Source organism: Mustela putorius, unplaced genomic scaffold (assembly GCF_011764305.1).
Source record: "Mustela putorius furo isolate JIRA1106 unplaced genomic scaffold, ASM1176430v1.1 tig00000095_pilon_pilon_pilon, whole genome shotgun sequence".
NCBI classification, from domain to species: domain Eukaryota; kingdom Metazoa; phylum Chordata; class Mammalia; order Carnivora; family Mustelidae; genus Mustela; species Mustela putorius.
In genome coordinates, this window is record NW_025421280.1 from 26160070 (window position 1) to 26175222 (window position 15153).

General features: G+C 44.8%; 1 protein-coding gene across 3 annotated transcripts in view; it reads left to right on the plus strand.

Moving 5' to 3' along the window:
• Nucleotides 1–15153, plus strand: part of PBX4 (PBX homeobox 4) — a 42026-nt gene that overhangs the window by 11516 nt on the left and 15357 nt on the right. For all 3 annotated transcript variants that reach the window (XM_045081014.1, XM_004760848.3, XM_004760850.2), the window contains exon 2: nucleotides 8168–8241. In XM_045081014.1, the coding sequence (XP_044936949.1) occupies nucleotides 8168–8241 (74 nt within the window). The remainder of the gene's footprint in view (nucleotides 1–8167; nucleotides 8242–15153) is intronic.

A 15153-nucleotide genomic window follows, 5' to 3' on the forward strand; every position in this document is an offset into this window, starting at 1 on the left:
CTTTATAGAATCTATGAAAGTATAGCCCAACTTTGTGTTTGTAGAACTTGAGTACAGTAGAAAGTGAATGCTGGGGAATGGGAATAGGTTTTAGGACAAAAACCTCTTTATATATAGTGAATAAAGGGATGATGGAGAATGGCCATTATCATATCTGTTCAGGAGCAAGTCATGTGGTACATGGGATAGGGCATTTGAAACTAAAAAGTTTCTGGGTGCCTGGGTGGCTCAGTCAGTTAAATGTCTGCCTTCGTCTCAGGTCACAATCCCAGGCTTGTGCTGTCTTTCTTTCTCTGTCAAAATAATAAATTTTCAAAATCTTTAAAAAGAAACTATAAAAAGATAATGTTAGAAGTTGGCTTTTAGGCAACATAATAGGTACTACAATTAAGGCCCTTCATAGCTTTTCTTAGGGAGAAAAGATTTCTCTGAATTTCTTTCTTTTTCTTTTTCTTTTTTTTTTTTTTAAGATTTTACTTATTTATTTGACAAAGAGAGAGAGAGGTCACAAGTGGTCATAGAGGCAGGCAGAATGGGGGGGGGTAGCAGGCTCCCCGCTGAGCAGAGAGCCCGACCCGGGACTTGATCCCAGGATCCTGAGATCATGACCTGAGCCGAAGGCAGAGGCTTAACCCACTGAGCCACCCAGGTGCCCTCTTTTTAAAAAAAAAAAAGATTTTATTTATTTATTTGACAGAAATCACAAGTAGGCAGAGAGGCAGGCAGAGAGAGAGGGGAAAGCAGGTCTCCTGCTGACCAGAGAGCCCAACATGGGGCCTGATCCCAGGATCCTGAGATCATGACCCAAGCCGAAGGCAGAGGTCCAACCTACTGAGCCACCCAGGCGCCCCTGAATTTATTTTTTAATTTGATTTTTACATATGCGACGTTAGGTATTTTCTACTAGTAGAAATTTGCACGACTTTCTTAATTCCTCCAGTATTTCTACAGATTGACATTGCCTGTAATATAGACTAAATTCTAATTATTAAAAAGAGATGATTTAATTTTGACCTTAGAACTTATGCAAGTGGCAAGACATAAACTGTCAACTGAATGATGTGCCCCTTTTCTAAAGGTCTGTGTCCCCATATTTAGTATTCCAGTTCTGTCAGTGAGCATTTGGCTTTCAGCATGCCTGTTCAAAGCACGTGGGGAGTCAGAGAAGGAATTTATGGTTTGGAATTTCCCAAAGCTAGATAGTGTTAGCAAGATAGGATCTACTCGTCCGAACCTGGGAAGTAGAATTTCAGAGTTGAAATTTTTCTTTTCGTCATCCTTAAGGAGTTTCATTAGATCCCAGTCAACTTAGTGCCAGCACTCTGTTCTTTTTTTTTTTTTTAAGATTTTATTTATTTATTTGACAGAGATCACAAGTAGGGAGAGAGGCAGGCAGAGAGAGAGGAAGGGAAGCAGGCTCCCTGCTGAGCAGAGAGCCCCACACAGGGCTCGATCCCAGGTCCCTGAGATCATGACCTGAGCCTAAGACAGAGGCTTTAACCCACTGAGGCACCCAGGCGCCGCCAGCACTCTGTTCTTAACCTGCTTGTAGTTTTTAGCTTTGCTCTTAGGTTTGGCTTAGCTAGGCTTGATCTAGTGCCAAAGGAAATTCTTGCTGTCTCTGGAGTACTTTTCCTAAGACTTGAATTTTGTTCATTTTAAATTTCCTAAAACTATCCTAAATCTAGGGGCACAGCAAAACCCCTTTTGAAGTGGTTTCTTTAAGTAAAGTAACATGCAGAGTGTTTTAGAAAGTTTCACAAATAAGTAAGTACCCCTCATTCATTTTAGTGACAGTTACAGAGTGCCTCTGTCAGAACACAGTGGTTGATGATGGTGAAAACAATGATTTCCTTCAGGTAAACTTCCCAGTAACCATAGAAAGTGGGTGGTTCCTCACAGAGTTTCTAGATAAAGAACTAGATCTGAGTAAGAACTTGCCTGAAGTTAGACAAATAGGAAGTGGTTGGATAGAGATTTGGCAGTTTTCTCTAGAACACTGGTGCTAACATGCCACCCGCCCTGATTTTCCCAGAGCTCCCATGGGTTCACTAGAATATGACATCACCTCCTGCTCACAGGAGCTAGAAGATGATTGTAGGTGCTGATAGGACAGTTGGGCTAAAGCTAAAGAAAATTTTTTTAAAAATTTCATTCTCATGGATTTAATCTCATTTTCTCAGTAAAACTTCATTTTGTGCCAGGCCCAGGGATACTGGGGATAGCAGGGATTCCTGAAGGCTCACGGTTTCAGGAATGTCAGACATTGGAGAGTATGGTGCTGGGGACCCGGGGGCCAGAGAAGTGTGATGAGTAATTAGCCAGATAAGGAATTAGATCAAGGGAGGCCACCTGGCAGCAAGATGAGTATGGATGATAAGACCCTAAAATCTAGCTGAAGTCAGACAGGGGGACACAAGCATGCCCCAAAGAGATGATCACATATCTGGATGCAAATCTTTACGCAGGCAGAGAAAGAAGGCACTGCATTCTAGGCTGGGGCAGGCAGGTCTGCAGGGAAGGCACCGAGCATGAAGGCATGTAACATGGCTCCATTGGGCATGGGCGGAGGCTCAGCCTTCAAAGGGGGACTCAGATGGGGTGACTGCATGCCTTAGCTGCTGTCCAGTGGAACATGGCCTTGAATACCTTGTGAGACAAGAAGTGAGCGTAAAGGTTTTTCTGTTCCTTGTATAAGTACTTCTCAAAGTATTCAAAGCTTTCTAGGGTATTGACCCTGGATCGGAAGAAAGCTCAATAGTCATTAGCTACTGTCTACCACCTCTTCTTCAGAAATGTCTTGAGACTTTCAGATTGAGCCCTCCAGTGGGTTAAAGGCTCTTGTTCTTCCTTCACTCTAAAACAGTTTTTCTCTTTCATGCATAACTTCCTCTTGCCCAAATCTAGTGTCCTTTGGCCATTATCTTTTTTTATCTTCCTTCTCTCTCCTCATGCTGCTGTTACTATTAAACTCCTTAACTATACTATACTATACTATACTATACTATACTATACTATACTATTAAAACCCCTTAACACTTTTCTCCATTCCTAGAGTGGATGAGTACCCACTGTGTCCTCAGCCCTAGAAGAGAGACCAAGAAGGGGGGCTCCCAGCAGAGCTCTGTGTTCCCTTGGCTTCTGCTCTCTTCTTTGATGCTGGAATCTAGCAGTTCTCTCCCCAGATTTTGACTTCTCTGTTTGCCCCAGTTTAAGTCTGGAGATGTCAGAGCTCTGCCTTCAGACTTTTAGTTTCCATCTCTGCCAGTTTGTCATACCTAACTTTTACCTTTTCTTCAGTTAAGTTCAATGAGTCTTTGCTCAGCTAGTGTGCCAAGTATGATGTGGGCCTAGAGTTTCTGAAACCATTAAGTTGAAGCCTTCCTCATGCCCAAGCCAGCCATAGTAAATGCTTTAAAGGGAAGAGGGGAGGGAGTAAGGAATCCAGGGTGGGACAAGCCACCCATCAGAGTCTTGCACTTGCCGGCGTGACTTTGTCAGGTAAGTGTCCAACTCTTGATCTCAGCTCAGGTCTTGGTCTCAGGGTTATGAGTTCAAGCCCCGCATTGGGCTCTATGCTGCTGGACATAAAGAATACTTAAGGAAAAGAAAGGGAGAAAGCAGGGAAAGAAGGAGGAAGGAAGACATAACATGACTGTGAGGCAGGAAAGAAGGTCCATAACGCTCCAGCTGACTAGCAGTAATGAAGTAATAGTTCTTGTGAACATGAGGTCAGCATGATAAATAAATAAAAAGCAGAAAATAAAAAACATGATTAATACACACTGTGTCTATTAGCACCTCCTGCATTTCTTTACTTTCCTTTGTGATCAAATGTCAGTGTTTGTGATTGCTGCTTCCAGGTCCCCTCCCCCACCTAGTCTCTTCCACCTTTATCCTCCCTCTGTTGAGTCACCAGTGACCTTCATGTTGCTAAGTCCAAGGTCTCTCCTGGGTTCTTCTCTTGCTTTGCCTCCAAGAAGCATTTTTCACAGATTGCTCTTCTCTCCTTGAAACTGTTTTTTCTTGGGTCCTCCTCATTGGTAGTTCAGTCTCAGTCTCTGTGGGTTCTTCTCTTCTTGACTTCTGTAAGTCCATGGGCCTTGGTCTGGGATATGGACCCCTCTCTATCTACACTCTCTTATAGTGATGTCCTCAAGTCTTGTGGCTTAAAGTGTCATCTCTATGCCCAGGACTCCCTATCTTTATATTGCTTATCTCCAGCCTTCAGTCCTTGTCCATGTGCCCAACTACCTACCTGAACCTTCTATTGGATAGCTCATTAGTGGATATTTCAAGTGTAGCCTGATCAAAGCACATCTCTGCTTTCCAGACTCTTCTTCCCTAAACCATGTGCCTTCCACTCTTCCCTGTAGTAGTTAATGGTATCTCCTTTCATCTAGTTGCTCAGGCCTAAAGCTAGTAGTTATCCTTGAATCTCCTCTTTCCCCAAAAATCCAAGACACTTTATCAGAAGGTCCTGTTGATTCCATCGCTGAAGTCAAAGATCTACTTTTTTCATTTTTTAAAAATAGGCTTCATGCCCAACTTAAGGCTCAAATTTAGGACGATGAAATCAAGTCGCATGCTCCACTGACTGAGCCAGCCAGGCACCCCAAGATCTATCTACTTTATATAAAATTAAATAAATAAATAAACTTTAGTTTATTACCATAACTCTAACTAGGCCAGCAGCATTTCTGGACTATTCTAGCTGCAGTAGCCTCTAGACTATGTTCCTGGTTCCACCCCTTGCCTTCCATTCTGGTCTCAGAGCAGCCACAGTGATCTTTTAAAAATGCAATTCACTTAAAGATAGGCAAATAGATAATGGAATAGAGTTGAAAAGGCAAAAATAAACCCATACGTATATGGCCAATTGATTTTCTTTTTTTTTTTTTTTTAAAACATTTTATTTACTTGAGAGAGAGACAGTGAGAGAGAGCATGAATGAGGAGAAGGTCAGAGGGAGAAGCAGACTCCCCGTGGACCTGGGAGCCCGATGTGGGACTCGATCCCTGGACTCCAGGATCATGACCTGAGCTGAAGGCAGTCGCCTAACCAACTGAGCCACACAGGCACCAGCCAACTGATTTTCTTCAGGGATGCCAAGACTATTCAGTGAGGAAGGAATAGTCTGTTCAATGAATGATCTGGAAAAACTGGATCTGCACATGCAGAAGAATGAATTTGAATCCTTACTTAATACCATATACAAAAATGAACTCAAATGGATCAAATACCTAAGTGTAAGAGCTAACCTTGTAACCCTCTTAGAAGAAGACACAGGGGACGCCTGGGTGGCTCAGTTGGTTAAGCAGCTGCCTTCAGCTCAGGTTATGATCCCAGAGTCCTGGGATCAAGTCCCACATTCGGCTCCCTGCTCAGTGGGGAGCCTGCTTTCTTCTCCCTCTGTCTGCTGCACCCTCCTCCCCATCACCACCACCTTAGCTTGTGCTCTCTCTCACTCTCTCTCTGGCAAATAAATAAATCTTAAAAAAGAGGAAAAAAAAAAAAGAGTTGCTGCTTCCTCTAAGGAAAAAAAAAGAAGAAGAAAACACAGGCATAAATCTTCATAATGTTGAATTAAGCAACAGTTTCTTAGGTATGATGCCTAAAGTACAAACAACAAAGAAAGAATAAATAAATTGGATTTCATTAAAATGGAAAACTGCTGGGGTGCCTGGGTGGCTCAGTGGGTTAAAGTCTCTGCCTTCCACTCAGGTCAGGATCCCAGAGTCCTGGGATCGAGTCCCACATCAGGTTCTCTGCTCAGCAGGGAGCCTGCTTCCTCCTCTCTCTCTACCTGCCTCTCTGCCTACTTGAGATCTCTGTCTGTCAAATAAATAAATAAAATCTTTAAAAAAATAAAATGGAAAACTGTGCTTCAAAGGACACTATCAAGAAAGTAAAAAGACGACTCAAATAATGGGAGAAGAGATTTGCAAATCATGTATTTGATAAGAGTCAGGTATCCAGAATATATAAAGAACTCTTACAGCTCCATAATAAAAAGACCAATAACCCCATTAAAGAATGAGCACAGATTTGAATAAACATATCCCCAAAGAAGAATGGCCAATAAACACATGAAAAAAATGTTCAGTGTCATTAGTCTTTAGAGGAATGCAACTCAAAACAACAATGAGCTACTACCTCACACCCCTGGTGTGGCTATAATAAAAAGGACAATAACAAGTGTTGGTGAGGATGTGAAGAGATTGGAATCCTCAGAAGTTGCTGATGGGAATGGAATATTGTGCAGCCACTTTATAAAAGTTTGGTATTTCCTTGAAAAGTTCAACAGAAGTTGCCATGTGACTCCACGACTCTCCCTAGACACATGCTCACACAAATACTTCCACGTGAATGTTCATAGTAGCATTACTCACAATAGCCCAAAGTGGAAATAACTTAAATGTCCACAATTGATAAACGGATAAACAAATTATATCCACACTATGGAATATTATAAGGCCCTAAAATGGGATGACGCTCTGGTAGACAACAACTTGGAAGAACCATGAAAAGGTGCTATGGGATAGGGGCCAGTCCCAAAGGCCCCATACTGTGTGATTCCATTGGTTTGAAATGCCCAGGAGAGACAAACTATAGAGACAGATGGATTAGTAGTTGCTCAGTGGGTGGAGTGGGGAGAAAGGGGAATGACTGCTTATGGGAACAGGGTTTCTTCTGGGGGTGAGGAGAGTGTTGTAGAAATAATGGTGATTCTTGCACATCGTGAATTTACTAATAGCCACTGAATTGTGTATATACTTTTAAGGGTGAACTTTATGGTATGTGAATTACATCTCAAAAAATTGACACTAATAAAAAATCAATCCATGTGACAACTACTCTGTAAAATCCCCATTGCTCCCTGTAATGGATTTCTGTTGCCACTGTAACCAATGACCACTAACTTAGCAGCTTAAAACACACAAATTTATATATCGCCTTCCATTTCTGTAGGTTACAAGTCCAACATGGGTCTCCCTGGGCTAAAATCAAGGTGTTCTAAGGACTCCTTCTGAAGGCAGTAGGGGAAGAGTCCATCTCCTTGCCTTTTTCAGCTTGTTGAAGCCACCTGCATTCCTTGGCTTGTACTTTCTTCCTCCATCTTTGGAGCCAACAGCAGAGTGTCTCTGACTCTATGTTACTCTCTCTTTCTCTGAGCGCAGCCGGAAGAAGGGCTTGTGTGATTGGATTGGGCCCATCTGGTAATCCAGGCTCATCTCCCCATCTCAAGGCCCTTAACTTTAAGCACACCTCCGGGCGCCTTTTTTCCCTTGTAACTTATTCTGAGGTTCAGCACGTGGACATCTTAGGGAGCCAGTCTTCTGCCGATCACAGTTCCCATCACAGGCAAACAAAAGCCAGAGTCATTCCTCTGACTGACAAGGCTCTTCGAGGTGGACCCCCCCTTGTCTAATTTCACTTTATGGCTCCCTCCCTCACCCCTTACTCTGCAGCATCTTGGGCTCTTAAAAAACCAAGTGTTTTCACTCAGCCTTTATACTGCCTGTTTCCTCTACCTAAATTATTATTGTCTTCAGCCTCTCTTTTCCTGCCTGACTTCTCCTTGTCATTCTGATCTTGGCTTTGATGTCACATCAGAGACGTGCAAACTCCAGTAAGCTCTCCAGCCAGCAGCACTCTCCGTTGCCACAAAGCACCCGCCACAGCTCGTGGTTGTTTGTGTGTGTGTTTGGTGTCTCTCTCTCCGTCTTAACTGTCACATGGGTGGGAACCTCATCTGTCTGTGTCTGTGACCCTAGAATGGTATATGACACATAGTGGCTGTTCAGGAAATACTAAATTAACGTCTCATGACATGGGGGATGACTGGGGTATCTGCTCTGCATGTAGGGCAATAGTGCGAACGCAGCTTTTAAGTCATCGGACCTTGAAAGTTTCTAGCTTTTGATGAGTTATTTGGATTATTTAAATTTGCATTGTTTAAAACCCCACCTGTAAAGGGAAGTGGTTTGAGTATTAGTATATTGCTCCATTTGAATTTTGCAAAATGGCATTCGTCTGAAATGCTTTTGTACCGTAACTTCGTAAGACCGACTTTCAACAGAACTGGCAGAGTCCCCATGAAGGGTCTTTATGCTCGTGGACAGGATGACTTCTCTTTCTCAACATGCTCTTCTGTCTCTTTCAGAAAGCATGCTTTGAGTTGCCATCGGATGAAGCCAGCTCTCTTCAGTGTGCTCTGTGAGATCAAGGAAAAGACAGGTAGGCCATTGAGAAGACATTTTTGGTGGGTCCAGGACCACGACAAACATGCCCCTCTGGTCCTGGCTCAGCCTGACCATGGGTCTGTGTCATGGGCCGTCTTGCCTGTCACATCTCTCTCCGGCAGGAGGGGTTCACATGCAGCCTTTCTGCCTGGTCAGTACCCTGTTCTCTGGTGTATCACATCCTTGTATTTTGCAGTTTGGAATTGGAGAAATACTGTTGCCAGTGAGTAACAAGCAGCTGCTTTGTTCTTAAGCAAGACCTAAGAGGCACTGGGGCATTCATTTTGGAAAAGATGATAGAATTTGAAATGTAGAATAATAATGATTTTGTTTTATTTGTTTTAAGCATTCAGAGTAATCCCCCATGGAGGGCTTTCTGCCACTGCAAATCCTTTTGTTAAAAAAAAAACAAACCACAAAACTTTATTTTGAATTAATTTTAGATTTGCAGAAAAGTTAAAAAAATAGTACAGCCCGTTCTCCTGTACCCTTCTCCCAGCTTCCTCTCATGTCAACACCTTCAGAACCACAGTGCAATGATCAAAGCCAGGACATTAACCCTGGTACAGTGCTCTTGAACTGAACAACGGGCTTTATTCGGATTTCTCCAGTCTTTGGGCTAGTGCCCTTTTTCTGGTCCAGCCTCCCACATTGCATTTAGTCATTCTATCTCCTTCGTCTCACAGTTTCTCAGTCTTTCTTCATCAACTGTGACCTTCACACTTTGGGTGAGACCCGCTCATTTTTGTGGGACTGACATTTGTGGGGAACCATATTAGTTCAAAGAAATACTTCATGGCCGATCTTCATGTTATTGTTCCCAGCCCAGCTAGCAGCCAGCATTTTATCTATTGTCTTTACCACTGCTTTCCTTTCTCATAAAAGCCAGCCTGGGCTATATTTCATTCCTGATTCTTTTACTTTCAAGTGCACTTTGTAACCAAAAAGGTTTTGTTGTGCATTTGTTTTCATAGTCGCTTGTGCATGTTTAACTTTTTATTTTGAAATGATCGACAGATTTACGGAAATGTTCCAAGAACAGTGCACATACATTTTCTTCCTGCTCTTTCGGGGAATAGGTTGCTGCCATGATGCCCATGACCCCTGCACACCTGAGTGTGTGTTTCTAGAGAACAGGTGTTTCTAGCCCCCAGGACAACACTCATTGTCAGGAAGTGACATTGATATGCCATTACTGTAGAATCCTGGTCTTCTTCAAGCTTTGTCAGTTGTCCTAATAATTTATAGAAAATGATGCAAGCCAGGCTCTTGTCTTACACGTAGTTATCATGTCCTGTTGGTCGTCTTCTCTCTGTGACAAGCTCCATTTTTCCTTGACTTTCATGACCTTGATCATCTGGAAGATCACAGGCAGGATCCTCCCATTTGGGTTTATATGATGTTTCCTCACAATTAGATTTCTGCTTCCGTTATCCTTGGTACCTTTACTTATCTAATCAGTTGTTCCTTGCCCCCCATGTATACCTGATCCTCCTCCCTAATATGAACCCCTTTTCATCCCTCAGCCCCCACTCCCATCCCCCACCAGGTCACTGCTGTGACAGCTCCCATGTGATGCCCTTCTCACCTTTCTTGGGTTCCAACACCCAGAGTCAGCTCGCCCTCCTCCAGGGCTGCACCCTTAGGGCTGTGACAGCCCCTGCTGAGCTCCCACTCAAGTGCCTCTCAAAGGTGTCTGAGTGTCTAATGGCCTGTCTTGTCCGTTTCGTATTTAAGGTATGGGGAGCAGGTATTATGGCCTCTGGAAGGTTGAAGCACAAAGGCTGGGCTCTTTGCAGGTTTCAACAAGTTTACCCTCAGGACCTCACACCATCCCTTCTGCATTCTGTATGAACTGGACAAGCAGCACTCCTGCAACTGAGTGAGCAGCAAACCCAGGAGTCCTGTGGCCGGGAAGAAACTGCCCACACCAGCATGTGTCCATGCCCTGAAGACGCTGGCTGTGATTACATGCTCCTTAGTACTATTAAATTGTATGATGTTGGTCACCCTCATAAAAAAGCAACCGGGGGGCGCCTGGGTGGCTCAGTGGTTAAGCCGTTGCCTTTGGCTCAGGTCATGATCTTAGGGTCCTGGGATCGAGTCCCGCATCGGGCTCTCTGCTCAGCAGGGAGCCTGCTTCCTCCTCTCTCTCTGCCTGCCTCTCTGCCTGCTTGTGATCTCTCTCTGTCAAATAAATAAATAAAATCTTAAAAAAAAAAAAAATAAGCAGCCGGGGTCGGTAGCTCTTACTGGGGTGTGCTGTCCCCCTGCCCAGCCCTCACCTGGCCTTGGGTAAAAGCAGCCCTTCTGGGGCTCCCTGCTGCCCCCAGTGGTTGGCTCTGTCATCGTAGCTCCTTGGATGTGTGGGACCCTGAGGTTTTTAACTGACAATAACTTAGCTATGCAATTATGGAATTTAGCAGTAATAAAAACAATTTTTAAGGGGCACCTGGGTGGCTCAGTTGGTTAAGCGTCCTACTCTTGATTTCGGCTCAGGTCATGATCTCTTTGTTGTGAGCTGGATCCCCACTTTGGGCTCTGTGCAGGGCGTGGAGCCTGTTTAAGATTCTCTCTCTTCCTCTCCCTCACACTTCCTTTCTACCAACTGGCTCCAGTGTTGGGCTGCATAATGTGTTTTGGGGCGTGGCACCACAGGAATGGGCCAGCACTGCTCAGCCGTGAAAATTGCAGGCCATCTGCAATTGCCATGAACTGGACTCCACATGGGCTGGCTGAGTTGTTAAGTTCACTGCTGCCAAGTGTCTTTTCTCATCTGTAGGAAGTGCAGCTGTGGGTGTGCTGTGTGTCCAGCATGTGAGTGGCAGGAGAGTAAACAGGATCTCAGTTCTGCTTCAGTGTCTCCCAGTCTTGTGATGGGAGTGACTCAGTATTAGCCCAAGGAAAACTATTTAGGGTCCCGATCCTGTACACTGGCAGGAGTGGGTCACCCCCTTATTGGTGATCCTGAGTGACAGTTCTCCTGGGACTCCTTGTGAAGGGACAGAGCGTGTCTGCTTCTTGAGTTAACCCACATTCCTCACATTCCCTTCTGGCTGAAGTCTGCAACAGGCCTTTAGGGTAAAGACAAAACCCGTGCAGACCATTTGAAGCCCAGTGGGCATTGTTGGAGCCTGGGTTTGCAGTCGGGCAGCCCCGAGCTTCCTGGCAGTATCGCCCCACCCTGCTGGCAGCCTCTTACTTTCCTCTTGTTTTATAAATAAGCAGGGTGAACCTTTGGAGAGAGCCAGTCCCACCCCAGTAGGCTACAGCTGGGCTGTGTTCTGCCTTTCCACACCCCATCCTGGTTCAGAAAGGGAGCTCTCCCTATGCCTCCCAGCCCGCACCCACCAGCCCCAAGTGGCGTCCGTGTCCCTGCTGCTCTCACTGCATCCACAGGGGCTCTGGGCCTTTGCCATCTGTCTCCTCCAACACATCCACAGCCAGGATGTGCTGTGTTCTACGACTGTCCTGGTCCCTGGCACACTGTGCCATGTACCTTGGGTTTTTGATGAATGAAGAACTGTTCCTGGTGACTGATACCTATTAATTGGTATGCTTTTCATCCTTTTCATTGTATGAGGTTCAGGAAGATTGTGTCTGGGGCCTGGCTTAGAACACAAAGCTATTGTTCATGTCACCCTGAGAAGAAAGACATTCTGTGTGTAAACCCTGGCTTGGCAGACAGACCTGGAAACACTGCCTCACTACCTTCCACAGTCTCCTGGCCTGTGGAAGGTTGCTGGCATATCTTCCACGTCAGGGATGTCTGGGCGTCCGTGCCTGCAGAGCTCTCTGAAGGCCAGGAACCCCCCCCCACACCCCGAGGAGTGCACCCTCCCTCCTGAATATTTCCTTGAGACAGCCGTTCTTCTCGGCATCTAGAGGAGCTATCCTAAGAGAAAAACATAAACCATCTTTGGAGAATTTCAAATTTAGCTGGGAGAACCAAATTCTGGCCCAGTTCCTTTCTGAAGCCCTTGGGGCTAGATGCGTTACAGAATTCAGAATTGTTTGGATGTTAGGCCTGTTGTGATGATGACTTCTGAGGCAGAGCCTGCATTCCAAAGGTGACATTTAGCACCAGAGCAGGAACATTCTTACACGCTGGTTGGGTCAGCCTTTGCCTCCAAATGAACTTGAGTGCCAACTTCTGTAAAAACATTGAATCTTGGATTGTGGATTGTGGATGGGCTTAGACTTAGTGTGCAGAAGAAGTGCACTGAAAAGCTACCGGTGTCTTGGGCAGTTGACTCAGGGACCTGCTTTGTCTTCTGCACACAGTCACTATCCCCTACACCGGTCTTAAGTGCCACCTTGGTTTGGTCGGTTCTGTGCTTACTGTCTCCAGAGAAGTCCTGAAGACCTGCGTCGGCCAGCCTTGCTCTTAGGCCAAGGAACCGTCTCTGTGCTACAGGGGCACAGATGGCTGCCTTCAGAGGAGTAAATGTAAATAATGGATCATATAAGGGAACATCTTGTTATTTCCTGGCCACTGTTCATTGGCCTGGCGAGGAGCCATCAGGCCGGGGTAATCCAGCAGGTTTTTTACCTTTGTTTCTCTTCCTCATCAGCCATTCGGATCTGTTGCAGTTGCAAATTCATGATCTCGATCCTGGGGTTGTAGGTTTGAGCCCCACACTGGGTGTGGAGATTGCTTCAAAATAATACAAATCTTTTAAAAAGCTCAAGAACCTGAAGGATTTTAGTTGTGGGTGCACCTCCAAAAAAGAGTGAGCCAGGAGCTTCAAGGCCTTCCTATGGACACAGATTCTTGGAAAGTCTATTACCCTGTTCAGGTTTTTTTCTTACAGTTTGGCCATTGGCTAAAATGATCTTGTGCTTTTGTTTCTGGTTTTCTGATTCCCAATCTGGAACGCCAGCCCCCAAGAGCACAGTTATGCCCACAGTGCGGCCCAGTCCTGTCAGGGGCTTGGCTCATTGTAGGTATCAGTAAACTTGGAGATGGCATGAGAGTGACCAGTCTTTTTTGACACAAAATCCTCCTTGGTCTTGTCACTTAGAACTTGCTTAACATCAGTTCCTGGGATAATTCCTTTTAGGGTCCTTAGGGCATTGGCTGGTCTAAAAACCCTGATTCCCAGCCTGGAAAATTAGGTAGGACAGGTTGAAGTGTGTTTTGCCAGGCTGGTCACCTGTGTGGGATTTGGCAAAGTTAAGATCACACCTTGAATGACGATAGCCCAGCTTTGGAAGCTTCTAGGCCTTTCCCCAAGGCTCACATAAGGCATGGTCCAGTTAAATTAGGAGCATTTCTTTGGATGAGAAATGAAATTATTTAATGTATCATCCATAAGTGTTGTTTAGCTATTGCTATTAAATATTCTCAAAGCCTTATAAGAGAGCATGGACTAATTTTCTAGACCTTTTACCTGGCTGTGTTTTATATTACAGTGTTTTGCTGTCTTTTCCTTTTGCCGTATTGCCACATGCAAGCAAAACAAACCTTAACAAACAGTATATCATTTTTACTTCATACACTACTTTATGACAGAACTGCAGAATTTTAATAAATGCCAAGTATATTGAGATGAAAATAATTTGCATATTTGGTTGAGGTTTCAGTACTTCAATTGTGATGTATTTTCATTAAGGATTAATTAGAAATGATGGGAATTTGCATAATGTTATACTCCCTCTGTTTGGTGACTCTCCAGTGCGCATAGTAGCCATGATTTCAGATGAGTGTTTATTAAAGGAATAGTCTCTGTAAGGCCCTATAAGAATGAGAGTATGGGGACATTTATTTATCTGGAGTACTGCTTAGCTGGATTGACCTAGGGGACATTGCCTCACAGGTAATGGCAGGCAGATCTCAATACCATCAGGCTGTATTCAGAAGTGTCCTCCCTTTGAGTTAAGAACTGAGAACCATTACCCCAGGAAACAAGAATATAAAAGGGCCCTTAATAGAGTCACATGAGGCCGCCTGCCCCCCCCACCCCCATAGTTAAAATGCCATTGTTCAGCATAGACCCAACCTGGAGGCCAGTTTGGGGCAGGAGGGTGAGAAGGGTGTTGGTGAGTCCCTGCGCCACTCCAGTGATACGGGGACATCCTTTAGCCTTTGACTTGGTCACATCTCCTGTCCTGACCTTGCCCATCTGCCTTCCCAGGCTCCTGGTCTCATCCTTTCCATCAGCACTTGAGGACACAGCCAAGGAGAGGCCTCCTGGCCGGTGTCTTGGCTTGCAGCAGCGCTTCTAAAGGGTCCTCGGTGTGTCCTGAGTGTGCCGTGCAGTCTGGGGAGATGCTTGTTGTCAGGTTAAGAAGGGTTCTTTCTACTCGTGGTCTACTAAGAGTTGTTTTGTTTTGCTTTTTTAAGATTTTGTTTTCATGGGACACCTGGGTGGCTCAGTCCTTGAGCATCTGCCTTTGGCTCGGGTAATGATCCCAGGGTCCTGGGATTGAGCCCCGCATTGGGCTCTCTGCTCAGTGAAGAGCTTGGTTCCTCCTCTCTGCTTGCCTCTCTGCCTACTTGTGATCTATCTCTCTGGCAAATGAATAAATAAAATTAAAAAAATAATAATAATAAAGGATTTTATTTTTATTTTATTTATTTATTTTTAAAAAGGATTTTATTTATTTATTTGAGATAGAGCAAGAGTGAGTGAGCACAAGCAGGGGGAGCAGCAGGCAGAGGGAGAAGCAGGCTCTCCACTGAGCAGGGAGCTGGACATGGGCCTCGATCCCAGGACTCTGGGACCGTGACCTGAGCCAAAGCCAGCCACTTAACTGACTGAGCCCCCCAGGCACCCTTAGTGGGTATTGTTCTAATTAATTTTTCTTTCCTTTTTTTAATCTTTTGAATTGCAGTTTTTCTCCTTGAGGTTACTGTCATGTCTTGCATGGACAGATACTCATTTACACTGATGATTTACACTGA